The sequence below is a fragment of the Drosophila santomea genome, chromosome 3L (assembly GCF_016746245.2).
Source record: "Drosophila santomea strain STO CAGO 1482 chromosome 3L, Prin_Dsan_1.1, whole genome shotgun sequence".
NCBI classification, from domain to species: Eukaryota; Metazoa; Arthropoda; class Insecta; order Diptera; family Drosophilidae; genus Drosophila; species Drosophila santomea.
Genome location: NC_053018.2, coordinates 349,506 through 376,137, shown reverse-complemented (window position 1 = coordinate 376,137; position 26,632 = coordinate 349,506). Strand labels below are relative to the sequence as shown.

The following is a 26,632-nucleotide window of genomic DNA, read 5'->3' as shown; positions in this document are numbered from 1 at the left end:
CCTCTTCGTGGGAACCCAAGTCAACTCTAATATAAATTACATTCAACACATGCCAGCACACAGATGTCACCACCCCCTGCCCCGATCCATGTCCATATTCCTCGCTAGTGGCCGTACTTCTGGTACACCCACTCCTTGTTGTCCAGCGGGCAGACAAGGCGCGTCTTCAACCAGCGCGCGATGCAGTGGTAGTGGAAAGCGTGGTTGCACTCGCCCCAAGCCACAGTGCACTCGTCCTGGTTTGCATTCGGGTCCGCCTGGCACTCGATGCACAGGTTCATGATGTGGTTACGGCAGATGGCACAGTTGTCCACCGCTACGTCCCATCCCCACATTGGCTCTTCGTCATCGACTTCCATGTCGTGGAAGTCCTCCGTCTCCTCAACCTCCATCTCCTCGGCCATGGTGTGAAATAACTGAATTTTTTCTTTCTCAAAATAGGTTTGCCGCTTCGTATTCGAATTTGATTTGAACTATTGTAAATTCTATATGTTTCTAGCGTGACATTTATTAAAAAGAGTGACGACTACAGATTTAACTACCAAATCACATCGGCGAATAAGTAAAAAAATAAATATGCGCAGAAAATGTTTATAAAAATAAAACATACAGGAAAAACCATGTGATCATATTAAATGGGGGTCATGAAAGCTTATCTATCTATCCAATCCACTTTAGATGATCCTCGACTATCAGGTACCCTCCTATCTTCCTCCTACTTATTACATACTTTTCTACATATCTAGTAATCCCTTCTTACTCTACGAGTAACGGGTATAAAAAACGTTTATTGTTGAACAACAAAAGGACGAGTTGCCTCCACATTCAAGTCAGTATTATTGAGGAAGTTACTAGAGCTCAAGCTAGTCAATCAATGACACTACTAATTGGAAGTCATGGCTTGGGGTACATCAAATAAATTCTTTACGCGTTCTTCTCAGTTTGGGGAAGGTTTTTTACCGTCTTTAGGTGCTTCTTGCCAATGAGGTGCTGTTGCAAGGTGGTCACATGGTTCATCATCATGTTGCAGGGCTGGCAGTAGTACTGACCAATTGGAGTGCGATACAAGGCCTGTTCGGCGGCATCTAATTTCTCCGCTACAGGGGGCAGCGCCTCCGGATGACGGACATCTCCCGACTGATTCTGATCCTGGCCAATGGTCCTCAAGTTCTTTTGGTGTCTGGCTCCACCCAAGTGGACCTGCATTTGGGGGGCAGAGGTGACCACTATTTTGCACAGGTTGCAGGTGCGCTCATTATCGTTCGACTTGATCGGGCTGTTCTCCGATAGCATCGCCTCCGTTGGGGCATCTTTGGTTGAACTCTCCGTCTTAAGGAACAGACTCCCTATGCCGTGACGACCAGCCGACGTAGGCACTCCTTCCGCCGCGGACTTACTGCCGGATGGCTTCGAGATCCCCTGCTCCACACGCTTGTGCTTTCGACCCAAGTAGTGCTGGCGGGCGTGCATCGAGGAGGTGAGGTCCAGGTGGCAGAGGTCGCAGTGAAAGGCGTTTGGGCCGGTGGGTCCTTGCTTGGCCATTCGCTTCACTGGAGGCGCCTGCAGTCCCACATCCGTGTAGTTCTTGGCCAGCCAGGCGCTGATGTGTCGGTCGTGGGCCTTCGATTCGTAGTGATCCCGGGCGCACTTCCTCGAGGTCACCTGCACCTTGCACAGCTGACAGTTCAGTGGCCCAATCAGCCGGTTCAGCTCCTCCGGATAGCTCTCGTCGCGTCCGGGAAATATGACCAATTTGCCGTCAGCCTCCAATGAATCCTGCTCCATGCACTTAGCTTTCCGTTTCATGTGGGGCCTGGTGGAGTCATCATTAGGGTTGCCCGTTCGTTTACCAGGTGCAACCAGTCTGTTACTGGTGGAAGTTTCCTCCGCTGGCGAAGATTCGTTGCTGGCTCTATCCACTCCAATACTGAGGGTCTCTTTCGGTGCCAGATGCGGAATGTGGAAGCCACTGAGGAACCCGGGGGAACTCATGTCCCGACTATAATCTATAAACCAATGCAAAACTAGAGATGGACCAGAGATCAGACGCATGCGTCAAACGCTCCAAACTCTCAAACACATAATTTACGTTATTGTAATATTAATCGTTGAATATTTGCTATGCTATTCCGTACGTCACCAAATAATTCTAATTTGATTAGTATTCACATGTGTGCCCTAAAATTTTCCACAAAATAATATTAAAAGAAAATAATAGTAAACATCTAACGATACTTTAAATTTTTTAAATAAAACATCTCTAGACCAAGTCGGGTTTTGGCGCCGTCTTTGGCTTAGATGATATTTCAAAAAATGTAAAAAAAAACAGCTTGTATGAATTATCAACACACAAGACTGCCCACTAAAGATATACAAGGCTCGTTTTTTAATTATACATTTTATTGGATTTTTGTTCAGCATAAATACATTTATGAATTGATTTGGTGCTAAAATACTAACAGTTTTATCTTCTCATGTCTATCAGTGTATAAGGTTCGCGTTCTCGGTAGCTATTTGCGTATTGTTCTCGACCGCCAATTGTGGGTGGCATGTAGCGTTGGATGGGTGTAAATAAATTGCCATTTCTTTCGCTTTGTATACTTCGTTAACCGTTCCGTGGTGGCTTTGTAAATTTAGAATCGTTCCTTGCAGCACTTTGGAGAGATAATGTATAAGTAAGTGTGTATTTAGGGGTACCTTATGAACGGAGTTGATAATACAATATACGGGTTTGTAAGAGTAATGATATACAATCAGTTTTAAACATATGTCTGTCTACGGGACCTAAAAATTAGATAGATTTAGACGAAGTTTCGTATAGAATAAGAAAAACGTGGGGCGTGTAAGCGGAAGATTGTAGATTGCGTAGCTGGATGGTCCTGCCCCTAATCCTCGTCGTCGTTAATGGCCGCACTGCTGCGTGAGATCTTCATGTAGGCGGCGCAGATGCACTCGCACACGAAGCGGTACTGGCTCTGCAATTTAAGATCGTGATCATCAAAAAGCCACAAGCAAATCCCATCCAGCAGTACTCACCACATTCTGAACCATGCAGGCACGCTGATCGCGCATGGTGCGCACAATGTCCAACGGGTACACTGGCTCGCGAGCCTCCATCAAAGCCAGCGCCGTGTCCATCAGTATGAGCACTCCAGTACGTCCTATTCCCGCCGAGCAGTGGACAATCACAGGTGGATTGGCTGCACTGATGCACCTGAAGATTAAAATTGTGTAATATTTAATTGATAATATCCATCACGCATCCGGATTCATTGCGCTTGTACTCACTGATGCACGCTTGTCGAGACCGGCGTCTCGTCCTCCGGAGTGGCTCCGTTGCTAGCCGCGCACTTGCGCTCGCGCATCAGTCCGCCGTTCTCGTCGGCATCCGCATCGGCATCCATCAGGCGCACCTGCTTCAGACTCTCCTCGATCTCCTGAAGGAGCGTGCGGTTTCGAGCGGCGCGCACCCGCTCCGTAAACTCTAGGAAAAGGTTGGGATCGGAGGGCACACAGTGATCTGGCCAGGCCAAGTACTGCATGTGGTGGATGTGACGCTGCTCGTGCTTGTCCTTCAGAACGAACTCGCGGAAGACGAAGCTACCGGTCTCGTCCGGTTTCTCGCTAAGGCAGCGCACCGAGAATCCTTCTGCCAGTTGAAGCTCCTCCCCGGTCACCGGCCAATACTGGTGGCATTTCTGGCGACCCGACTCCATTACGGTCGTTAGCATCACGAGGAGATGGCTGCTCTCCTGCTGCACCATGCGCCAAAAGTCCGTCGTGGTGCTGGCCAGAGGTCCCTGGGTGGCTATATATCGGTTCACCGCTCCGCCGGGAATCTCCATGTTTACGTAGTTGGCATTGATGTAGTCGCCTGTAAGCGAGTTGACCAGAGATACCCGGGTGCAGTCATCTAAAATAGTATTTCTATGTTAAACTGCCTTAATTTAGTGACCCTTAACCTACATGGCGATATGTCTCGATATCGGTTCTTGGGCGCGTTTGCCGGCTTCCGAGCTTCAGTGATGGCCAGATCCGGGTTCTTTCTGTACATGAGCTCGTACTGCGCCAAAAGGGCGCCCGATGCCAAGCCATCGCTGAGTAGCAGCAGGCTCTGGGTAAACAAAGCATCCCCATCGAGCAGATTAGAGTGCGACCCGATCTCGTCGCTCTCCGGGACGTACTGGTACAGCGGCTCCTCCTCGAGGAGCAGAGGAGCCGAGCGCTGGGGCCGCACCGTCAGTAGCAATTCGCCGCTGGCTTGATGACGGCAATCCCGAATCATGGCCACCACCTGCTCGTGACGCAGGCCGTGCACATCCCGGCCATTAATCATCAGTACCTCGTCGCCCTCGCAGACACGCGGAGTGCAACGATCGGCGGGCGTATGGGGTACGACTTTTGACACCTGAACGGGCAGGCTCAAATCCACTCCACCCTTAACGTTGAAACCATAGCGTCCCTGCTCGTCGGCTTGCAAACGAATGGTGATGAGGTCGCTGCCACTATCCGGCTGCTGATGACCCACGGCGTCCGCAATGGTTGTTGGCAGTAGGAGTGGGCTGTGCTGGCCGGAGCTGTAGGCGGGCGGCATGGGCGACGGGGAGGCAGACTCGAAGCGTCTCGTGCACTGTTCAATGAAACCCACGTCGCTGTAAATCAAAAAACAAGTAGCGTATAGAACCCAAACTCATGAAACTGTTTTCGAACTCATTTCCACTTACAGCTGAATGTCATACTCGTCGCTCTGCTGCTCCCAGGCCTTGCGCGGCATGGAATCGGCCTCCTTGGAGGTGACCTTGTTATCGTGCGGGCGGCTTGTCTTGGTAATGGTCAGAATGGTTCCTGCGCCGGCTGGCTTTCCGTTGTTGTGGGAGTGGGCGCTCTCGGAGCCGCTGTGCTGCTGCATGGGAGTACCGCCCGAGGAGCCCGATGTTCCCACACCGCCGGCGGCCCCCAGAAGCCGCTTGCTGGGCGAGCGCACAAATACCTTGTGGATGCGGCCGCGCTGCTTGGACTCCTGCACCGCCTGCAGCTCTGTGCGTCCGGAGTAGTAGAACTTGCTACCCAAACTGATGTTGAGGAACCGCGAGAGGCGGTGCGGTCTTTTAAGGCGGAAGAAGCTGTGGTGCTCCACGCAGGATTTCCACAGCGCCTTGGCATGCTTGTGGCTGCTCATCCCGAAGCCCAGCAAAGTGTCGTAGTTCTCGCTGGGCTCTCGGCGCAGCTGTATGAAGAAGTCCTTACGCTTGAACGACACCTTCACCATCTTGCTCCACGAGAAGGTGTTCACGCGCAACGAATGCTGGAAGACGAGCAGTCCGATGGCCGATACGCCCAGCTGCAGCTCCTTGCCGTTGGAATCGGTGGCCCTGTGCAGGTCAATTCCGTACAGCTCCAATCGCTTTGCGTGCTCCAGGTAGTTGTACTCTGCGTCCGCCGGCAGCTGCCCACGGTGCAGCTTGTGCAGTTCCCCCACCTTCCGCTCCGCCTCGGGTGTCTGGTCGCAGAGCAGCTGCATCCCGCTCAAATAGCCCGGCTGGTGTTCTGACGCATTAAAGTCTCCCAACTCGGCTGTAAAACGGATAGTTTTAGTGTTTGTCACATAAGAGAGAGCATAAAATTACATTGCACAGTGTAGCTGGCAAGCAGGCACTGGGTGTTGCTGGAGCACGGCAGCTTGCCCAGCAGAATGTGGCGCTTGATCTGCAGATAGAACTGGTAGCGTGTAAACTCCTCCTGCAGTCGGCTGGGGTCGCTTACAAAGAACTGAACCAAATAGAGAGTAAAGTTTTTTGGAAAAGAAAATGGAGAGCAATGTTGTAATACCTTAACCCTAAACTCTAATAATGGTACGGCATCGTTGTCGAGGGAAACGCTGCTGCATTGCTTCTTGAACTGCTTCTGGGCATCAACCCATCTCTGAGAAGAAAACGCGTGTCAAATAATTACAAACGTTTTTGGAGGAATAGAAACTTACCACGACGTCACCCGGCTTCTGTGGAAATAGTAGACCAAAATAGTCCCTTTCGGATAACTCGAGATATTGAAAGACCTGATCCAGGAGCTCAGAGCCTTTCGCACGTTTCTAAAAGGTAAAAAAATGATTAGGTGAGCTTTTAGAATAAAGATTAATTTATTTTCCAAGCCAATTGGAAGCAATATAAACCAGTTACTAGTTCGGTTTTTTGTTTGCTTTGCCTTTATAGCAATTACAATAATTAAGCGACTGCCATTTGGTTGCAATTTGGTAGGCTAGTATAATCTTCATCTGCGGCAACCATACACACTACTCGATCATCGAGGTGAAAGAAAGTGAAACCGCTATTGGAGATTGGAAAACAATGCGGACAAGTGCGTGTCTGGAGATGCTAGTCGAGAAGAAAGTGAGCTCTGATTGCACAGCCGCCAAAATGAACAGATAAAATTGAATAAATGAATAGTGATGATTATGAAGACTTCGAAACTTTCTTTGTTTTGACTACGATTCGCATACCGCACAGTTATGTGCGGAGTCGCGGACATAAGGGTGCTAGCCTATATGCAAAAGCAAGTGTAATTTTAAATACCCGCTGTATAATAATGAATATAGGGCTTAGGGGTTGTAACTATGCTAAATCTGGAGGGGCGGGTGTTACCTCGATCCGAAAGGTGTGCGTGATGTCATCTAGGAACAGGACGGTGACGCATTGCTGCCGTTGCGGGTTCTTCTTGTCGCGCGCCAGTTCTGGGCCGCCTCCTCGCAGGCGAAAGGTTCTGGTCAGGTTGTTCAGTCGGAAGCGCTCAAACATGACCGAGTTCCATGAACTCCATGATTCGGGTCGCGTTCGAGTGGTGCAGAACTTCGTGTATCACGTTGGAGGGCGCAGATGGCGGAGGAGGAGCTCCTTGTTTGTTGGGGCTGCCTCTCCTGGCTCGGCTTCTTGTTTATTCGATAAATTGGCAAGAGTGTTTATATTTGTTTGTTTAGTATGCTGGCTGGATGTTTTGTTTCCAGTTAACTTGGCTGCTTCCCTCGGCTCCTTTTCATGTGGATGGATCTCTGATTGACTGCAAAACAAGAGTGGGTGAGAACGGGGCTCATATGAGTACCAACTTACGGCTTGTTGAAAGCAATGAAAAGCGCTCACGCCTCCTCTTCCGCTGCAGTTGTTTATTTTCTTAGTTGTTATTTTATGTACAACACACAACTTCACTACCTAACAATCGAGGCCTTGGGCTTTCCTTCCTCTCACTCCCATATCCCCCGCGGGATTGGATGGTGCATACTTCCACGTAGTTGCTCTGCACAGACAAGCGCAATCGACGTCGATGACAGTCGCCAAGAGCTTGGTGACTAATAGTTAGTCTTTGAGGCCTTTCTTTGCCTCTCACACTGCAGCGCGTAGCTTTTTCTTACTCGTACGCCGCAGAAAGCCCAGAATAACCATTGTCAAACTTGAAGATAAGGTAAAGTCTGCCATTATATAGGGGACAGTACACTATTCGTACACTCAGGAAAACATATTTGAGTCATAGGAATCGTTACTAAATGTGATCCTCAGAATCATCAGATCAGAATTTGCAAAAAAATAAACATATACATGAATTTAAACATGTATACATTTTGAATAATAATCTGCAGTGCCTGTATAGTAAAGATTTCAAATAATAACTTAGCTGCTCAAAGCTCGTCGCAGTTGTTTCAGTGCAGTTGCCCTAAGCCTCAAATCGTCTGCTAATGATTGATGTGCCGTGTAATTGGCTTAAATGCTCTCGACTAATATACGCAGACCGAAGTATCTATGTGTGCGTAATTGTAAGCACCATCCAGCTATTTTACCTTTCAACCTCATTTTCCGCAGACGTCGACTGTTCTCCAAAACTGGGTTAAACCCGCTTTTGTTGAACTGCGCAAGGCGGACATGGCGCGAATTGAGAAGGGCCAAGAATTCAGATACTGAGCTTTTTCCTATAGTTACCATGTAGTTGCTAGTAATTATCGATCGTGGTCTAACTAGCGAATTTCCTTGAGTCAGTGACCACTTTTACACAGATATCGGAAGAGTTAGGCGCTTATCGCTAAAAATGTGAGACGGAGGTTACTTTTCAGCATTGCCTCTATGAAAACCCACGTATTTCGTGTTTCCCTTGGCAGGGAGAGAGCGCAATTGTAAGTAAAAATATCTCGCTATCGGAAAGATATTTTTGTAAGAGCGACGGGCAAAACTAAGGGATCAGGAAGCACAACAGTGCCAGATCGAGCATTTAACTAGAATAGAATGACAGGCATAAAATGTATGTGCAGGTCTTCTGAAATCACTAATCGGCAACATATAAAAACTATGCCTTACAATCGAAAAAAAAATGGAACAGACAACTGGTCCTATTATCTCATTATCAGTAGGTGAAAATCAATTGCTCGATCACGAAGTCAAATGTAAGGTAAACCATACAAGGTTAATCTACAAAAACTAAAGCTGCACAAATTTCCAGAAATCCGCCATTTTAAGTTCTTGGAATTCAAAATAATTTTCTGTTTAAAAACTATTAAAATTTCCGAAGTATCAAGTTGGTATTAGCAGTGGACCACTGTGCTTGGCTGGGTTATCAACAGGTTGGCGATAGAGAGCAACGCTCGAAAATAGGAAAATTATTAAAAACAAACAATTGGATGGTTTGCGTCATTCTCTGACGCCCACGAGACCCGGTTACGATACTAGATGAATGAAATGGGAAGCGGGAACCGACGGACGACGGACAGTGCCCCACGTTGCGCGCCATATTTCCCCGGAAGCCAGTTAAGTTCGGTGTCCATTTAGGGCAGGTTGTCAATGGCCAGGCCAGCCAGCCGCTTTGACTTTTCATTATGAAATCGAAATCAAAATGGACAACGCCTATGAGGTGGCCCACTGGGATTGTCCATTGTTCGACCGCTGTTTCTTGTTTTTCGGTTCGTTGACCGACTTTTTGTGCGAAATTATCATCCGGACACATATTTATTTGTTTACCCGGCAATGTTTCTCCATCCCGCTGACCGAATAACGGTATGGAGCCAGTCTTAGCTTGCATTCACTTCTGCGGCTCTCTCTCTCTCTTGGTTGCTGAACTGCTGGGGAAGCACTTTCGTAGGGCATCTCCCCCTTGACCTGCGCCTCTCGACTAGTACTTGTGATCTCGTCTTGGGATTGTTGAGTGCTCATCTCTCGGGGTGGCTCAATCAACAAAACCATTCCGGAGACAAGGGCAGCGGGCACAATGGATTCATATGAGGTAATGGAAACCGCAGATGTGGTACTTCCAAGGAAGCGAAATTTGAGTAACGCCAGCCACAAGAAAAACAACAAAGCCTAGGCCAAACAAAGCGTGTGTTCAGCTAAACTTTTCCGGGGGTTCTAAGGAGCGTGGCAGTCGCTACACAGAAAACAGCCCGATGTCACTCACATCAATTACGCGCGACTTTCAAGCTGATTTCCTTTCGGACGAGCTGGTTTTGACGCCTGGCAACCCAAATCAAAGTCAAATCCTAATGGGCCAGAAGCATCCTAGATTAAGGTTGTACGAATATTTCAAGAACCTATCCTATTCACGATTCGTTTGTCATATTTATTGGTATTAAATCAAATGCTTGAAATTGAAATTTCAGCTTGGCGACCCCAATTCCCTGTGCAAAAATAGAATTCGGCGGCGCTGAAAGCAAAAGCTCGGTCTAAATAGATTTCCCCGTTTGGGAGTTCGTGGAGTTGTGGTCCACCCTCCAGGAAATGGCTTTTAAGACGGAACATGGAACACGGAGCCCTGTGGAAAAACAGGGTATGCTCCCCCGATTGATTTTCTCTCGTGCCACCGACGCATCAATTACGCTGGCCTGGCATTAATTATCGGCTGGCGTATGCATTTGCTGGGCTTACCTTATGCCCGTTATGCCTCAGGGTTGCCAGTTGCCATGTGTTCGCCGTGGAAGCGGTGGCGACCCCAGGAAGGGATGGGGCCATCATCCAAAGCGGGGTTGGGACCGCTTATCGTTGTTTGCCTTTTAATTTTTATTGCTTATGACGTGCAGCCGCGGGAGGGGGAGCGGCGAGCGAGGAGCACACCCCACAACTGTTTGTTCAACGCTCAACATTCTGAATATGCTATTTTCGTGTTCATATTCCACATGCATCACAGTGCCCGGATAAAGACCCGGGCGACACTCATACACTCCCAGAAGCACTGACAAAAACTGGGAAATATCTGCATTATAGTCAAACTATGACAGCACTTTACTAAGCTACGTTTTACAAAATAAACATTAAGAACTGACGAACTAATGTAAAACAGGTAATTTTATATTCGAGTTCCCCATTTTGGCCATGGATTTTTACAGTGTAGAATTGCAGCTGATTTGTATTTCCTCTTCTTCTACTTTCATTCGTTTACCACTCCTACGATTGGGTCAAATGTATTTGCTGTTCTTTAAGACGACTAGATGGGCGAATAAAAAATGGTAGTGGCATTTACGGTTAATTGACGATTTTGTAAACAAATAATCAACGATTAATTACAGTGCATCTGGGCTATCTTCCCTTCTCTTCATTCCCCCTTATCTACACTATTGCCACTTCCTTCGTTGCACTGCATCCGTGCGGCTTTCGAGATTTGTGTGCGTGTAATGATTCTCTCTAGCTCTATTCCTCTCCTTTTCCCGCCTGCATGGAACTCCGGAAGAGGTAGTGAGCAAGAGGAAGAATAACAATAATAATTACAAACACTGCAGCCGAGAGAACTTGCAACACAAAAGGGAAAGCAGAAGTGCGGACTCTTACCTCTCTCTCCTTGGGCTGCTGTACTTGCACCAACTAGATTTTTTATTCAACAAACGCCGAATATGTTTCTAACGCATTCGGAAAGAGACAACACACACTGCACAGCCACTGACACTGACACTCACACTCACACATTCGCACTCAGGCTGCCGCTTTGAAGAAAGGACAACAAAAGTAGAAAAAAATTCGCACAGTCCGGTTAATAATCAGGATAAATGCGCGAACTTGGCTTAATGTCCTTTGTCTTTTAGCTATGGGTTTTCACGGAAACGGAAGAAACGAAAAACAAACCGAAATAAACTGAACCGACACAATGAAAAAATGGACTGGCTAGTGGTGGATGCTTGCCTCGCACGATAGTATCGATATCACATGCAGTTGTAATTGATAGGCGCAATCGATGTTTTAGTTTCGATAAGATTATACGATATAGATTGTCCCGGATCGAACATTGTAATCGATAGTTAGTATTTTTATTTATCTTTGTATTGTGAATTAGTCCAAAAATGTTAGGATTATTAGCCAAAATGTGTGCGGGCACACTGATTGTCGCCATCGTAAGTTTCCAATAAGCCGGAAAAACTAAGCATTTTTCACTATCGCGCGAAAGCTTGGAGGACACACTACGGTGAGCTAGGAATAAGTTAACTCCAACTGTAATAACCCTTAATCCTAACAGAATAAAACGAGCCTACATCCACGGAATAAGTCTGCCCTTTCTTTCGGGATTCATAGTGGAGTAGCCGTTTAAAGGCAACTCAGTTGGCGCGACGATATAGATCATAATAAAAGGGCGCATTGTTTACTATTATTACAGTTCCATATTAAAAACAACGCTATAGTATTTTTCACCAGGCTGATCGCACCGCTAAAAGTGCTTAAACTGATATGCTCCGTGGAAACAGTGTATCAGAACTAGCTATCAATTTCAACGGGACTGGTAAATCCGATGTCAAAAACAATCTTGAAAATAAAAATAAATAACAACATTGAAACCAATGTATCAAAAAAAAAATATATATATATATAAAAAAACAATGCTGGTCCAAAAACTAAATAACGAGAAACTACTTCATTGACGCCTGCAACACCACCGATTGTGGCTGCTGATCGTCGGCAAAGAAATTCCAAGTTGCTCGGCTATTTCCTCCGACGCAACAGCATTTAGTGCCCGCACATTTGTGTATAAAATCACTTTGCACTGTGAAGCCACTTTTTTGTTGGTCGACTCTCGCAGTATGCGTACGAAACGGGCACTCTCTCTCTTTGGCTCTTGTGCAAGAAGTATGAAGTCACCACAGAAACATCGCATAGCATTACTCATCACCTAGTCTTTTTTTGCACGTATAAGTTTTGCAGAAAAATTATAAACTTTAGTGATCGAGCTCCATCCGAAGCCCAATCACTCCATTTGAAAATAGCCATTACACACTGATCGTAAAGCATAAAAACGTAAATATTTTTAACAAATGAGACTCCGTATCGTGGAAATAAATACCAAACACACCAAATTGAGACCAACACCGGGTAGTGATGATTCACGTTCCTATATACATTACATTCGTATATTATTGTACGAATTTAATTTTTGTGAATAAAAATAGTGATGTTTAAATAAAACATATTTGTTTGTGTATATATGTACATCATACGATTAGTTAAAAAAATTATAATTATAAAAAGAACTGTAGCTTTTCCCCGAACAAAATTATTGGAACACCTTAAAAAACAAATAAGTATAATTTATTTACTGTTATTTTAAGAAATCTTATCTAATATTACGTTGGTTAAGCAGCTTGGAAGCCCAATGCATTGGAGAAACCAACCAAGCTTTAAGTGGTTTGCGATCAAATATTGCGCCACTCTATCATCAAATCCACACCGCCACTTTTGTAGCCAATCATCAGGAAGGTGAAAATGAGCCAAATGAAAATCGAATCACAATAAAGCCCTAGCTAAAAATGAGTCTGGAAAGCAATGGTCTTTCATAGCTGTTCGATGGACACTACTTGAAGCTAAAGCTATACGAAAACCACAACATTTTTGTAACAAGTGTATGTACACATTAACCTCATCCAGCTTGGCAAACATCTTTGTTTTGTTGATTACAATTCGCTTCTCATTTAAGTCCTTTTTGGTATTTGGTATAAATGGGCCAACTATGGCAATGGCGTCCTTACTTGTTTGTTTTTCAGATAAATGAAACTTTTTTTGGGTTAAACGGCTTTTGCGGATATCAACTGTCTTTAAGTGGTTTGCGATCAAATATTGCGCCACTCTATCATCTAATCCACACCGCCACTTTTGTAGAATCATCAGGAAGGTGAATATGAGCCAAATGAAAATCGAATTATCACACAATGAAGACCTAGCTAAAAATGAGTCTGGAAAGAAAAGGTCTTTCATAGCTGTTCGATGGACACTACTTGAAGCTAAAGCTATAGGAAAACCACAACATTTTTGTAACAAGTGTATGTACACATTAACCTCATCCAGCTTGGCAAAAATCTTTGTTTTGTTGATTACAATTCGCTTCTCATTTCTCATTTTATTTAAGTCATTTTTGGTGTTTGGTATAAATTGGCCAAATATGGCAAAAACATCTTGGCAATGGCGTCCCCACTTGGTTGTTTTTCAGATAAATGAAACTTGTTTGGGTTAAACGGCTTTTGCGGATATCAACTGTCGTAGTTACTTTGCTGCTTTTGCAAAGAACAGATGCAGACATTCCCGACTGCGATTATTACGACACTGTCAACATTTCGGCAGCTCAAAAGCTACCGAATGGATCGTACTTATTCGAGGGGTTACTCGTTCCGGCCAACTTGACGGCCGAATATGAGTTCACGATCCTACCGGACGACTCGAAGCAGAAGGTGGACAAACACATTAGAGGATGTGTGTGCAAGCTGAAGCCCTGTGTCAGATTTTGCTGCCCTCACAACCACATAATGGATATGAACGTTTGCGCTGGAGATATGACCGAGGAGGAGCTGGAAGTACTCGATCCTTTTCTTAACGTCACTCTTGACGACGGGTCGGTGGTCAGGAGGCATTTTAAAAAAGAACTAATCGTCCAGTGGGACCTACCGATGTCGTGTGACGGAATGTTCTCTCTAGACAACCGGGAAAACACCGATCAATACACGTTGTTTGAGGTTTATTTGCTTAATGTAGACTTGATGAATTTGCCTGATTATCTAGGAATTTTTTATTCTAGAACGGAAGTTTCTTTCGCCACCATGACCGCGTCACGCTTAACAAACGGGAGTACTGCCTTCAGCATCTTACCTTCGTAGATGGTAATGAATCGTCTATTCGAATTGCACCTCACAACTGCCTAATATCGCCATCCAGAATGGGTCAGACGGTTGGTAAGCTATACGATAATAGCATCTGATTTGCTAGTGATTTCTACAATTTCTCCCAACAGTGATGATCACTTCGCTGGTATGCATGGTTCTAACGATCACCGTTTACCTCTTCGTTAAGAAACTGCAAAACTTGCACGGAAAATGCTTTATGTGCTACATGGTGTGTCTCTTCATGGCCTATCTTTTACTTTTGCTCAATCTGTGGCAGATGTCCCAAGACTTTTGCATAACAGCAGGTTAGATCATGACGATTATTCGGCAAAGGACATGGTAAAAACTGCACTTTTTCAGGTTTTCTGGGCTACTTCTTTGTCATGGCCGCTTTCTTATGGCTTTCCGTCATCAGTCTGCACCTTTGGAACACGTTCAGCGGCTCTGCCCACAACGCGAATCGCTTCTTATCTGAGCATCGGTTTCTGGCTTACAACACCTATGTCTGGGGCATGGCGGTGGTCCTGACTGGAATCACCTATCTGGCCGATAAGGTCGTGGAAAACGAAGATTGGAATCCTCGTATGGGCTTCGGCGGACACTGTTGGATATGTAGTGGGTACCGACTTCCAAGTGGAACCCATATACATAGTATTAAGCAATTAAACCTATTGAGCTGTCTTCTCTATCATCAATAGCCCAAAGATGGTCAGCCATGCTCTACTTTTACGGCCCGCTGGTATTTCTTATTGCATTTAACATAACCATGTTTATCCTGACGGCTAATCGTATAATAGGAGTGAAAAAGGATATTCAGAAGTTTGCCCACAGGCAAGAGAGGAAGCAGAAGCTGAATTCGGACAAACAGACGCAAGTTAAACCACTTTCTTAAAGATAGGCTCTCTTCATAATTCCATTACAGTTACACCTTCTTCCTACGGCTCTTCATTATAATGGGATTGACGTGGAGCTTGGAGATAGGCTCCTACATTTCGCAATTTAACCAAACGTGGTCCAACGTCTTTCTAGTGGCTGACTACTTAAATTGGTCTCAGGGAATCATCATATTTATACTGTTTGTACTGAAGCGCAGCACGTTGAGACTCTTGATGGAGAGGTAAGCATTCTGCAAATCTGCAAACATTTCGTTTAATCAGGTCCAATTATTATCCCTGCCTGAGCAGCATTAGGGGTGAGGGTGAGGAGGTCAACGACAGCGAAGAAGAGATTTCGCTCGAGAACACGAAGTATGATCGAAATGTCCTGTAATAGGTAATCCGAAGAGAACTTTTTTTTGGTCATTTGGTGTTGGAATTGTTTGTCCTACTAATAACCAACCTGATCTTGCATGCAAGATCAAAAGCACTAATTTGGTATTTCAATCCTGTGGTCTCAGTTTTGGGTCACTTGCTTATGTGGATTTGCTGCTCACTTTGAAATCTCTGCTTACTATCAGCATGGTGTTTGTTTATTTTTTTATTATTGCACTTTTACTTTTAAGTTATGCCCTTATGTTTTGTCATCATTCTAATTCGCTTCTGTTTGCCAGGAACCATCCAAAATACACATGGACTGTTATTTCTAATAGATCCATGACAAATCGGAATACCGTGGAACAAACCTAAAACAAATAAAGAACAGAACTCGACTTTCATATAAAAGCTGTATTAAGTAATTTTGTACACATATATACTACAAACGCTCCGATCAAAAATAACGTATTACCTTACTAACTCTTACTAAAACTTTTCCATAATGTTTTTTAACTTTTGAAAATACAAAAAAAAAAATTCGGCATTAATATTTCGTGAACATTTTTTGTCGAGAAATTAATCTTCTGTGGCTTTAGGACGTGAGTATAAATCTGTTTTCTCTCTATTCAAATAAATACGGATGTTGAAATACCAATACATTTCGAATTGGCCAAGTAAAGTGGTACCTACCCCCAGTTCTACACTGCGAGGGATGGAAAACACAACATGACCCCAAGTCGCGCCTCGCACCTGCTGAGTCCAAATCGATTAAATAGAGTGGATCAAGTCATGTTTGACCACTGAGCAGCTGATCCGCTCAGTTAACTTACTAGTTAAGCTTCAAGCCGCTAGTGTGCAAATGGCCTTATCAAATGGTGAAAGTATCCGCTGGCGTTTGAAAGCTTTCAATGAAATTGGTGCAGCTTTTCGCCACAGCATTTTGCACGAAATGTGGCGCTTTGGGGAATTCCGGCAAATGTGAAGCATCGCAGACGTTGGGCTTCAGTCGCAGCGAATTCGACCGACGAAGAAGTTCACTTGCGGTTCAATCGGGTAACTTATCGCTTGGGATATATCTCAGTTTGACCCGGCTAGCAGTGCTTATCTATCCCCAAGTTGGGTCCAGTAAGCGCATCTCTAAACAGTAATTTTCAAAGCAAATTTGTAGAGCCCGAAACCAAATATAAATTAATCCGGTGCAAACATTGGGATTTAAACTTTGTGCTACTTGGTGCAAGCAAGTGAAGGCATGTAGTGCTAATTATGAAACTCTTAGGCAATTAAAGATCGCTCTTGGGAATGTTTCTCGTTCATGGCCTCGGTGCTCGGGAATCCGCCTCTCGTCGAGTTACGAAACCAGAGGAGCTTTGCCGGATGCCTGTGATGTATAATGCGACTTTAATGTCTCGGCTCGGCCCACAACAAACAGTCGCGTTGTCTCTTCATGTATCGCCAATTATTTCGTACCGATTTTCATGTTCAATGCTAAAACCAGTTTCTTATTTTCAAGTTCGCTGAAATGAAGGCAAACAATTTTAGGGAATACCGCAGAAGCACCTAGGGGCTTTTAAGCCTCACCCGAAAGCAGTTGTTCTTGGTGTAAAGCAGATTCAGTGCTTAACTGTATATTTGTATATTATTAATGTTTTATAATGTTCGTATCTTTAGCTTTTCTCCAAGAAAGGTTTGGGGACCGGACCAGCGTAATGGCTGTACTTGGCCTGTTCAAATACAGCTGATTTCGAACACGAGCTGTGCTTTACTTAAACTAATTATCCATACAGTACGTGCTAATGATCGGTTTCCCATTTTGGAGACGTGGGATTTGGCTTCCTTTTAATGGCTCACATTTGCCGTTGCATTTATTTGGTCAACTGAATTAAGTAACACATAAAGATGTAAAACGATAAGTGTTTTGGATCTATTGTGCTGTTATTCATTATTGCTGATTTGTCGTGTATATGTTCAGTTTATTGCAAAAGCTCTTCTTCTCATGGTCCAAGGTCAACTGCGATTCATTAATTACGGTCGCACGCTTTGTCAGCAGATAAGCTCAGCTTAGTCCCCCAGCAAAGAACTAAACATTATCACCTTACCAAGAGTACGGTACGTTCTGCTATTGAGCAGGCGATCGGCGAGAAATTGTCCAGATCAAAACAAAGAATAAATCTCTTTTACTCTCGCTGAAGGCGAGAGAACTCACACAGTTGATTACGCTGTCGCCCTGCTAATTAATTTGTAAGTTCAGCAATTTGAGTCAGCTCCCGTGCTTCGCCCGGGGCCACTATTCCACTTAAGAAGTCCATTCATCGTCCGATAATTGTTTTGTTTGCCCACAGACACAATCGAGCCTCTGTTGGCACTCGATCAAGTTTCGCATTGTTCGACGACTCGGCACTTTGTTTTGCCTGCCTTTCAATTAGCGAAGCGGTCGGCAAGGCGCTCGGCTAACAGACCTTTAACATGGCGCTGGTATATGCCTGCTAAATATCTGATGGCTCCTCAGTTAGCTTCAAAACGTCGCTGGTCGTGGGTGCGCTGCTCCGTCGGAACTGCAACTGGAAAACTCCATCGAATAACCTGCTAATGATAGCATATCGGACCGCGAATTAAGAATGCCAATGTTAATTAATTCGTCAGCTAGCGTGTGATTTCGCCGGTACCTGGAAACCCGAACAATCGTAACCGGTTCGCTGCCCGATCGCGCACTCACACCCACCTTCCAGGGAATTCCCCATAGCAAGTGTGTTTCGAAAAATATTGAGAAAGAGACGCGTTTTATACTTATTATGGATATGAGGATCTGTTGATTTCTTGAGAAACTTTTATGTGGTTACCTGCCTTGAGCCACAGTCTCTTCCCAGTTCCAATTTGCATAAGTAAACCGGCTAAAAAAGAGACACACACAACTCGTAACGCAGGTCGAACCTAAAACCGAAACCATGTTTCGTTAAAGCCTTTTCGCAAGGCGACAAAAAACCCGTAAACCCCAAACGACTCTCACAGAGGTCCGACTGTTTTTGTTTACCCATCGATACCCGGACAGTGTTTTCAGGTACTGATACTGACGTTCGTAAAGTTCCCCACTGATCTAAAACTGGAAAGTGCGCGAACTGGCACAACAACAACAGCAGGAAGAACTCTGTAGCTCTCTATAGCAAACCACTTTAAGTTGCCCACACCATTCATCACCTGAACTGGGTAAGTGCATGCCGACTGCCGAGATCGCTCATATAGTGCCTCTTAGCACTTCATTTTACAAATTAAATTGGACCTGCGAGGATTGTTCTAGCGAAGGTGTCTGACTCAGCTGCAAAGATTCGCACTTGTAAGAACGTGTACGATTTCAAGCAATGGTCATAGATGTGTAATGGCAATTGGGTTTACGAGTTTGAACACCTCGGATTAGGAATCAGAGCTTAAAACTACTAATTTCATGACACATACTGACTGCTAAACGCTGTTTACCCAACTGCTCCCACCCGTTGCAATTTTATTGAGTCACTGGGAAAATGGGTTATTATAGTGAAATGGCTGGCCACCCCCCCAAAGTCCGCACCTTGGGCATCCAATCGGTCCGAAGTGTTTCTTTCGATTCAGAATTCGAATTTGTTAAATGTTGTTTACACTTTCGCACATTTGGCTGGGAATTGTTGTTGAAACATCTTGCAATATTGTTTATTGTTTGCTTTGAGGTTTGTTTATTTCACTACAATTTTCCCTGGCTTCTGAGTATTAAATTAAAATATATCATGCACCCCGGAGTATCATATAAACATATATAATACATGTCCAGTGTTTAAGCAACGAATATTAGCGAAGTATATACATACATATGTATACACATATTCTAGGTCACTTTACAAGTGCAGTTGCGACTAAAGTTTCATTCAATTGCTAGTATCATGACATTAGAGATTCGGGTGGGGCCATTGCGTTTCCCGCTGTGCATTTATTTCCATGATAAGCCAAGTGCATGTACCAATTAATTAGTGGAATGATTTTTTAGTTACCAAACTGTTTTTCCCAATGGCTCTTCTATCTTGACATGTGTCTTGCCAAGAGATCTCACTTACAAAATGATAACACAATAATCTCCGGGGGTTAATGTGAACATTTCCCTTAATGTCGTGTATCCAACTATTTAGCACTCCATAAACTACGTAATGTTTATACCCTACGCAGAAAAGTCTAAAAATATGAATTGAGCAACCACTAGCAGGGATTTTTCTTCACAAATGCGATTTAGAGGGAGCATGCCAAAACTACTAATGGGATCCATTAATTAGTTAATTTGCTTTGAACACCATCATCGATTCGTTAGGACGGAGCTTTTAATAGAAACACAATACGACAGAAACTTATTCGGGGTTCCCAATTATTGGCCGTTTTAAAATGACCTTTGACCAATCTTTCATCAAAACGGAGGAGTGCTTACAGACACCCATGCTGACGGCCATTTATCTTACTGGGTCTCGAATTCCCGAACGGGATCTGTTGACTGTCGAGCCTTTCTCTCCCCTTGAAAAAGTCGGGTGTCAGTGGAATAATATTTGGCGAACTTGCCACCCGCCCACTCTAATGGCAATCAATTGATAGAACCGCCCGCCTTTGTTTACAATCCACGGACAGCAGAGGCATCAGCATCGGGGGTCTAAAAATACTCCACTTGGAATTTTCTCACCAAATATTCGAGCATGGGGCAGAGCCCCAACAGCAAACCCGTCAATGGATGGGCCGGCTATTAAAAATTATTTTGTTAAGTGTTTGTTTTGTGGGGAAAAAAGAACACTGGACCCTGTAGCCTGTAGCCTCCGCTTATCTAGAGAAGCGATAACCCGCCGTTGCTCACCTCAGTTCAACTTTGGTGTGGTGACTTCAAATTATGGATTTCACACATGGCAGTGTCTCCTGTCTTTGACGATTAGTTTCACTTCTCATACGGACTGAAAACCGCGTAACCCTCGGCAAGATAATGGACACACATATGAGAAATATTTTCACTGACTTTGTGGCATACGTGATAAGCAGTAAAGTGGTTGAATAAAAACATCAACGAAAAAACCTTAAAAAAGAAGACAGTTAGCATAAAAACTGAATGCGGACAAAAAAAAACGCGCAGATTATTATTTATGTGAGTTCAGTTCACTTGAGTTTAAATTCGTTTCCGTGTAGTTTACAACGCACATACATATATGGTTATTGTTTTGTTCGGTCATTTTCGATTTTAATATGTGAATGGTGTCGCAGTTTGCTTAAATTGCGTATACGCCTTGTGACTCCGGGCCGATAAATTTTCTGTGCGTTCTATGCCCAGGGTTTCGACAAAATTGATTGGATATTAATGGCGTTCAGGAGGGCTTAAAGCCACTGGATGACTCAGGGCCCAGTTACTCCGCCACATCCTGACCATGGACAATTCGCAAACTGTCATAATCAACCAGATAATAAGCGAGTCCAAAGCCAAAAACCTAAGGAGTCGCATAGCCGATCATCTGTAAGTAAATGGTTCACTTATTTCACTGAAAGTGTGGATTCGGTACGATAAGTAACTCGCAGAACATTCTGCATATATAAATAAACAAGAAAGTCATACTCCTTTGTCAGATATTAGCAGGCGTCGTTGGCAAATTGACTTTATCTTATCGGTCGGTTACCGACCACATATAAGAAATTTTATACGAGTGGCTACGAAATCGAAAACATATCTCAAGTTCCCCATTGTACTACGATTAAAGTTCGTACCCATCAGACATGAGAATAGCAAAATCTAAGCAAAGAATAGAAATCACTGTGTTAAGTATTTTTCTTTAGTAGGGCGGGTTCTGAGCTTTCCTCTATATTTCGCACTCCCCTACGATTCTCAGATTCACTTTCCAAACGTCATCGCTAAGCATAGTAAGCTCCGATAGGAATATTTAATCTTTTCGTGCATACAAAGACATTTTGACTTATCTTGATTTGTAACTCTTTGGGTGAGAATTGATTCAAACAATTCACCAAGAGTAATTGTTTGGCAATAAAATAATAGATAAACAAAACACCTTAGAGCTACAAAATTGTATTTAAAAGAAAAATTGCTTTTATCAAATAAGTTTGGGGCACTCGCGAGGGCCACGAAATTTTCGAGAATCCGTTTATTGGCAAAGATCGCCGGCTATAATTCAATTTTATGGCCAATTGTTTTCATGACTTTAATGTTCCGCATGTTTTGATTATTTTTCAAACATCCGCAGCACTCTTTCGCACAATAAATGTGCGCAGATATATACGATTGAATTTGGTCTGCTGAAATTTCCCAAGTGCATGTGCTCAGCGATTAATTATGCTAATTTTCCATCGCAAGATAAGTTCTCTATCTCTCCCTCCCACTGCCAGTATTTATTTTCCCCATTAGCCAACTGTGCGAAGTTTAATGTGTTTGTCCTTCTCCACCCGTTCGCCTCCCATAAATTCTGACTAATTTAGTGGCCCACACGCCCGTCAATGTCGCAGGTTACCCCTCTCCCTTCTTCTCCTTCCCCAAAGGCAAACAATCAGCGGATCAATGAATTAGTTGGTCCCCAAAGGCTAATGATGCAAGATAAGATAGCGAGCGGTATAACTTTCGCACTGGTAGTGAATTTGTGGACGGGCTCGTTAGCAGAGCTTCAAAAGCGGGCTGATCGGGATTGGAGTGGAGTTTGGGGAGAATGTCACCTCTATTGACAGACAATGGCAGTTACTATCAATTTAACACGAATCCATAAATGTTTGCTCCGTCCGCACTCCCTGCGTAGCTGACCTTATGATTGATGTCCCGCGGAGTATATCCTCGAGGTCGCCTAGTTCCTCCCCATGGGACACGTTGGCTGCTAATTGCTTGTGACGCTATCCTGTTTCGCCTCCTTAATTTTTCTCGACAACCTGTTGTCCGCGTACATTATTTACTGGGCCCCTAGACTAAGTTCTATTGCCCAAATTAGTGAACTCGCTTAGATAAACATTAAACGACTAACTAATCGGCAATTGACTTCATTGGTGGCTTCACTTGCTAACGGTTAATTGCTACGTGTTGCGACTGATGTAATTCATGACTAACTATAATTACTATATTCAACTGAATATATACACAAAACGTGTGACCTGAAGAAGTGAAATATTTTCGCTTTATGTTACAACTAGCTATATTAAATCTTTCGTGTTTACTCGGTTCCCGTTCATAACATTTTTCAATCCAAAGAATGTTAAAAAATACTTCTTTGTCAGTCATCTAAGCTTTGGTGATATTTGAAAGCAATGGATTAGGAAACACTGACCAAATAAATAAACAAAAGTTACTAATTATATATATTCTTATCAATAAATACGGAATTTCCATTTCCAGAACCGCCATTATGCCGAAGAAAATCCAGCAGCCTGGCGGATCCCTCTATTGCGGAGTTACATTGCTGGGCATCCTGTGCTTGGTCGTGTTCCGTCTGATTCCGGGGATTCCTTTCGGCACCTATGTGATGGCCGAGAGAGACCACTACCACACCATAGACGATCCAAATGTGCCCTGTAACTTCTACGATACGGTCAATCTGACGGGTCATACGGTCTTTCCGAACGGAAGCTATGATTACTACGGCACAATAGTTCCTGCCGAATTGGTCGGAACGTACGACTACATACACAGTTCGCTAACGGAGCGCATAGAGGTTCGGGAGCACGTGAGGGGTTGCGTCTGCAAGTTCAAGTCCTGCCTGAATATCTGCTGCCCGTGGCGACAGGTCTTCAACTCTGAAGTAGACGGATGCATAATAGACCACTCGGACAACCGAACGTGGCCAGATCCGCCCATGCTCAATATAACCTTCCGCAACGATTCCACGATATTGGTCAACATGTTTGCGCAGTTTGCAATCCAAAGCTTCCGACCCTGCCCCAAGATGTTTTCCCTGCAGCCAGAGACCAGCCATTGGGATGATTACCTACTTTTTGAGAACGGATCCATGCTCCGTGTGGACGACCAACAGCTAATCAGGAAGAACGAGTTCTGCATGGTTCCGACCTACGTCAACGAATCGGACATGTTCTACACCATTCATCCGGCTAACTGTGACATGCAGGACGATAATAGTACGGTGAAGATTATCAATGCCTATGGTGAGTGGAACGATTAACTTAGGTTTTTTCAAACTGCATTGCATTAATCTCTAATCTTTTGCTTCAGCCATGATGTTCTCCATTCCCTTCATGATGCTGACCATAGCCGTTTACCTACTGATTCCCGAGCTCCGCAACCAGCACGGCAAGAGCTTGGTCTGCTATTTAGTGGGTCTCACCGTGGGGTACACCTCGCTGTGCTACGTGCAACTCTATCAGGTTGATGCCACAGGTGATGCATGCAAGGTGTTTGGATACACAGCCTATTTCTTCTTCATGGGAGCCTACATGTGGCTAAGTGTCATCAGCTTCGACTTGTGGCACAATTTCCGAGGGACGAGAGGCATTAACCGATTCCAGGAGAAGAAACGCTTCCTGTTCTATTCGCTGTACTCCTGGGGCATTGCCGTAGTTTTCCTGGCCTTCACCTATATCGCCCAGGAACTTACCAACTTGCCAGCATACCTTAAGCCAGGTATTGGGGATGGCGTATACTGCTGGCTGGATATGAGCAACTGGGCTGCCATGATCTACTTCTACGGTCCCATCCTGATTATCGTTGTCGCCAACACCATCATGTTCATAATGACGGCGATCAAGATTCACGGCGTGCAGCGCGAGATGGCCCGGATAATTGCGAGTGAGAACAGCACCAAGAACCTACGTACTGAGAAGGACAAGTGAGTGCCGACTCTTTAGTTTTATTATATTCACCTTCCCTCTAAGACGGTTTACTCGTGTTTGGTCCAACCTTAGGTTTGGCTTGTTCCTGCGCCTCTTCCTCATTATGGGCATCACCTGGCTCACGGAACTCATCTCCTACTTCGTGGGCAACGACAAGGGGTGGTCTAAGCTCTTCTATATCTCGGATCTGGCCAATGCGATGCAGGGCTTTCTCATCTTTATGTTGTTTGTGATGAAGAAGAAGGTCAAGCACTTGATTACAAACAGGTGAGTGTTGCTCCTCATTTTAATTCCACGTTTTGTCCTGTCCTGCCCCACTGGGCGATTGTCCATTCACACGACTCGTGAATCCCTCTTGTTTGTCGTGTCTCCTACTCTGTCCACCCATCAAATCTATAACCCCGACTATTCTCAGAACGATACGTGTGCGCAGTCTGCGGCAGACTGAGAGCGTAACGATGGGGCCGACTTCGTTCTCCATGAAGCAGCGGTTTATGGACGCCTCCAACCAGATCCGCAAGCTGGTGGTGATCCGCAACGCCTTTGCCAATGGATCCACCAGTAATATTCATTCGCACGAAGTCTGAATCGAATTCGTCGATTGCAGTAAGCAGGACCTATTTTGCGCGGTTGCACGTTTGTTGTGGCCTTCGCTAACCCGCGCTTAAATCGAGAATATGGGCCTTTTTCGGGCTTATACACTTTCTTCCTTATTCCACGTTTCTTAAATCTCTTGCACTAAGATGGAAAAACCGGAGGGAGTTTATCGGAAAACGCATGCACTTCGAGACCTGATAGCGCGCAATCTCAGATTATTCTATACCTTATATGTTGTACTTATCTCGTTGTCAGAACGCTTTCGATATTGCTTAAGTGCAAGCTCAACACCAACAGACACTGCCAGCAAACTAACTCTAAACCAAACACTGACAGCCAACACAGCCCAGAATCTCCAGCTGCCTAGCTCGTTTACTCATTCCGGTCGCGTTTTTGTAGCTACTAAACCGAAATACAATTCCTAAGTGCCCTGATCTAAACATAAACTTATGTTTGCATCTACAATGTGTGTCCATATGTGCATGTGTCTCAACATCAATGTGATCATCATCGATCGCTATCCACTGAAGACTCCTGGAGAAAAAGAATGGCTTGAGCTCGACCGCAACTTCGAGTTCCATCGCTTCTGACACGAATGTGCAGCCGAGAAAGCTGCACCTTAAGGCTGTTGACAAGACCGGTAGCCATGCCACCGATCCGAGTCCGACCCCGAAGATAGACATCTAATCAAACTGGTCACAGGTAATCCTCCGGAAGTGGAGAAGTAGACAGTGTAGTTAACTCCAGTTGAAAGCGATCATTAGATAACCCAGATAACACCTAACCTCTAACCCCTCGAAAATTAATCATAATGACCATCCACTTTTGTGTCTTGGTGAAGGTAATCTGTTTTGATCCTATAGGATCGCTTTATGTGTTTGCTTTTCCCTAATTAAAAATCCAAACACTTAATCGAACCAATTCTAATCAGATTTACCGCCATTGTCTATTCCACGCTGCCCACGCAATGGACGTCATAACCACTCCACCACTTGACACGACCACAGATGCTCGAGTGTTCGCGATGGCAGCAACCAACGTCAGAGCCAGTACTCCACCAAGACCACGTCGAGCAGCGTGGCCAATCTGTCGCTGCACGAGAAGCCATCGGTGGAGAAACCGCTAGTAATCAGCTCGAGCGTGGATCCGCAGAAAACCACCATCTTCCGCTGATCACTGCACATCCAGTTGCCATGGGCCGATCATTGAATACACTGGAAAGTGAGCAGATCAGGAAGGACTAATCGCACCAATATTCAACTTGATCCTCGGATTATTGCGAACACTTCGTTCCTTTCTGTAGATAAAGATCACTTATTCATAATTTAGGACCACCTATTCCTATCATGAGATTATTCTGTAATCAACATTTAAAGTCGATATCTACTTTATGAAAGACACTACTATAAGAGAAAGTCCCCATCCCCCAGAACTACCGCGAAAGCCCTTACCCACCCCATTCTCTTTCTTTTTAAATGCCATGTGACCACGAACAACCTGATTAGTTGTATAAGAAAGTTATGCAGAGCCATGTTTAGTATTTATGCAAGGAAAATTATAGATTCTCCATACACCTGCAGAGAAAGAGAGTGTAATTCACCATTAGCCAAGTCCAAGGTAAACACCCAGCATATATACATACATACGTAACATATAGATGTGCCTTGTTAAAAATTAGATATGTATTAATTGATAACTGTATACCTCTCTTTGCACATACGTACCATTCTCCATATCTGCATTTTCTTTACTAATGTAATAAAAAATACAAGCATTATAATTGTATTTCAAGCTTAATAAAGCCAAAGATAAAACTGAGCGAAACTGTTTCTGTTTGACAAATGTAAAAACCGAATTGTTTCAAATATTTTTGAAG

The 26,632-nt window shown here is 44.4% G+C and overlaps 5 protein-coding genes across 17 annotated transcripts; 2 read left to right on the top strand and 3 right to left on the bottom strand.

The window, feature by feature from the left end:
- Positions 1–7: 7 nt before the first annotated feature.
- On the bottom strand, positions 8–627 carry LOC120450151 (RING-box protein 1B). Its single transcript, XM_039632987.2, has one exon. It carries the CDS (start codon positions 402–404, stop codon positions 105–107), a length of 300 nt encoding a protein of 99 aa, XP_039488921.1. The 5' UTR covers positions 405–627; the 3' UTR covers positions 8–104.
- A 186-nt stretch (positions 628–813) lies between these two features.
- LOC120450149 (zinc finger matrin-type protein 4) lies at positions 814–2,160 on the bottom strand. Its single transcript, XM_039632985.1, has one exon. The coding sequence runs from the start codon at positions 2,050–2,052 to the stop codon at positions 925–927; it is 1,128 nt and encodes a 375-aa protein (XP_039488919.1). The 5' UTR covers positions 2,053–2,160; the 3' UTR covers positions 814–924.
- A 219-nt stretch (positions 2,161–2,379) lies between these two features.
- On the bottom strand, positions 2,380–11,126 carry LOC120448181 (tyrosine-protein phosphatase 1). Its single transcript, XM_039630031.2, has 10 exons — positions 10,788–11,126; positions 6,639–7,050; positions 5,981–6,088; positions 5,830–5,922; positions 5,628–5,769; positions 4,725–5,574; positions 3,967–4,652; positions 3,289–3,913; positions 3,037–3,214; positions 2,380–2,975 (listed from the first exon to the last, which is right to left on the bottom strand). The coding sequence occupies exons 2-10, from the start codon at positions 6,789–6,791 to the stop codon at positions 2,886–2,888; spliced, it is 2,925 nt and encodes a 974-aa protein (XP_039485965.1). The 5' UTR covers positions 6,792–7,050; positions 10,788–11,126; the 3' UTR covers positions 2,380–2,885.
- A 184-nt stretch (positions 11,127–11,310) lies between these two features.
- Positions 11,311–15,893, top strand: LOC120447517 (G-protein coupled receptor Mth). Of its 7 annotated transcripts, none has more exons than XM_039628943.2 (11): positions 11,311–11,415; positions 11,467–12,239; positions 12,983–13,258; positions 13,426–13,945; positions 14,008–14,161; positions 14,221–14,397; positions 14,453–14,707; positions 14,791–14,962; positions 15,015–15,209; positions 15,277–15,364; positions 15,642–15,893. In XM_039628943.2, the coding sequence occupies exons 4-10, from the start codon at positions 13,430–13,432 to the stop codon at positions 15,359–15,361; spliced, it is 1,554 nt and encodes a 517-aa protein (XP_039484877.1). In that variant the 5' UTR covers positions 11,311–11,415; positions 11,467–12,239; positions 12,983–13,258; positions 13,426–13,429; the 3' UTR covers positions 15,362–15,364; positions 15,642–15,893. The 7 variants fall into 7 exon arrangements, with proteins under 7 accessions (XP_039484877.1, XP_039484876.1, XP_039484878.1 ...); XM_039628944.2 differs by lacking the exons at positions 11,311–11,415; positions 11,467–12,239 and adding exons at positions 12,349–12,523; positions 12,583–12,841; XM_039628942.2 differs by lacking the exon at positions 12,983–13,258.
- Positions 15,894–16,307: 414 nt separating this feature from the next.
- On the top strand, positions 16,308–26,574 carry LOC120447516 (G-protein coupled receptor Mth2). Of its 7 annotated transcripts, XM_039628936.2 has the most exons (6): positions 16,353–16,398; positions 18,392–18,546; positions 22,712–23,475; positions 23,543–24,155; positions 24,232–24,426; positions 24,575–25,429. In XM_039628936.2, exons 3-6 carry the CDS (start codon positions 22,722–22,724, stop codon positions 24,744–24,746), a joined length of 1,734 nt encoding a protein of 577 aa, XP_039484870.1. In that variant the 5' UTR covers positions 16,353–16,398; positions 18,392–18,546; positions 22,712–22,721; the 3' UTR covers positions 24,747–25,429. The 7 variants fall into 7 exon arrangements, with proteins under 7 accessions (XP_039484871.1, XP_039484870.1, XP_039484869.1 ...); XM_039628937.2 differs by lacking the exon at positions 18,392–18,546 and having other exon boundaries at positions 16,308–16,398; XM_039628935.2 differs by lacking the exons at positions 16,353–16,398; positions 18,392–18,546 and adding an exon at positions 20,507–20,842.
- The last annotated feature ends 58 nt before the right edge of the window (positions 26,575–26,632 follow it).

Excerpts from the sequence above, each read along its gene's own strand:
- LOC120450151 (XM_039632987.2), bottom strand. The coding sequence starts at position 404 with ATGGCCGAGGAGATGGAGGTTGAGGAGACGGAGGACTTCCACGACATG.
- LOC120448181 (XM_039630031.2), bottom strand. The coding sequence starts at position 6,791 with ATGTTTGAGCGCTTCCGACTGAACAACCTGACCAGAACCTTTCGCCTG. Across the intron at positions 6,089-6,638 it reads CGCACACCTTTCGGATCGAG|AAACGTGCGAAAGGCTCTGA; the intron begins GTAACACCCGCC and ends TTTACCTTTTAG. Across the intron at positions 2,976-3,036 it reads CCTGCATGGTTCAGAATGTG|AGCCAGTACCGCTTCGTGTG; the intron begins GTGAGTACTGCT and ends CTTAAATTGCAG.
- LOC120447516 (XM_039628935.2), top strand. The coding sequence starts at position 20,757 with ATGGACAATTCGCAAACTGTCATAATCAACCAGATAATAAGCGAGTCC. Across the intron at positions 23,476-23,542 it reads GAAGATTATCAATGCCTATG|CCATGATGTTCTCCATTCCC; the intron begins GTGAGTGGAACG and ends CTTTTGCTTCAG. Across the intron at positions 24,156-24,231 it reads CTACGTACTGAGAAGGACAA|GTTTGGCTTGTTCCTGCGCC; the intron begins GTGAGTGCCGAC and ends GTCCAACCTTAG.
- LOC120450149 (XM_039632985.1), bottom strand. The coding sequence starts at position 2,052 with ATGCGTCTGATCTCTGGTCCATCTCTAGTTTTGCATTGGTTTATAGAT.
- LOC120447517 (XM_039628942.2), top strand. The coding sequence starts at position 13,430 with ATGAAACTTGTTTGGGTTAAACGGCTTTTGCGGATATCAACTGTCGTA. Across the intron at positions 13,946-14,007 it reads ATCAATACACGTTGTTTGAG|AACGGAAGTTTCTTTCGCCA; the intron begins GTTTATTTGCTT and ends TTTTTATTCTAG. Across the intron at positions 14,398-14,452 it reads AGACTTTTGCATAACAGCAG|GTTTTCTGGGCTACTTCTTT; the intron begins GTTAGATCATGA and ends GCACTTTTTCAG.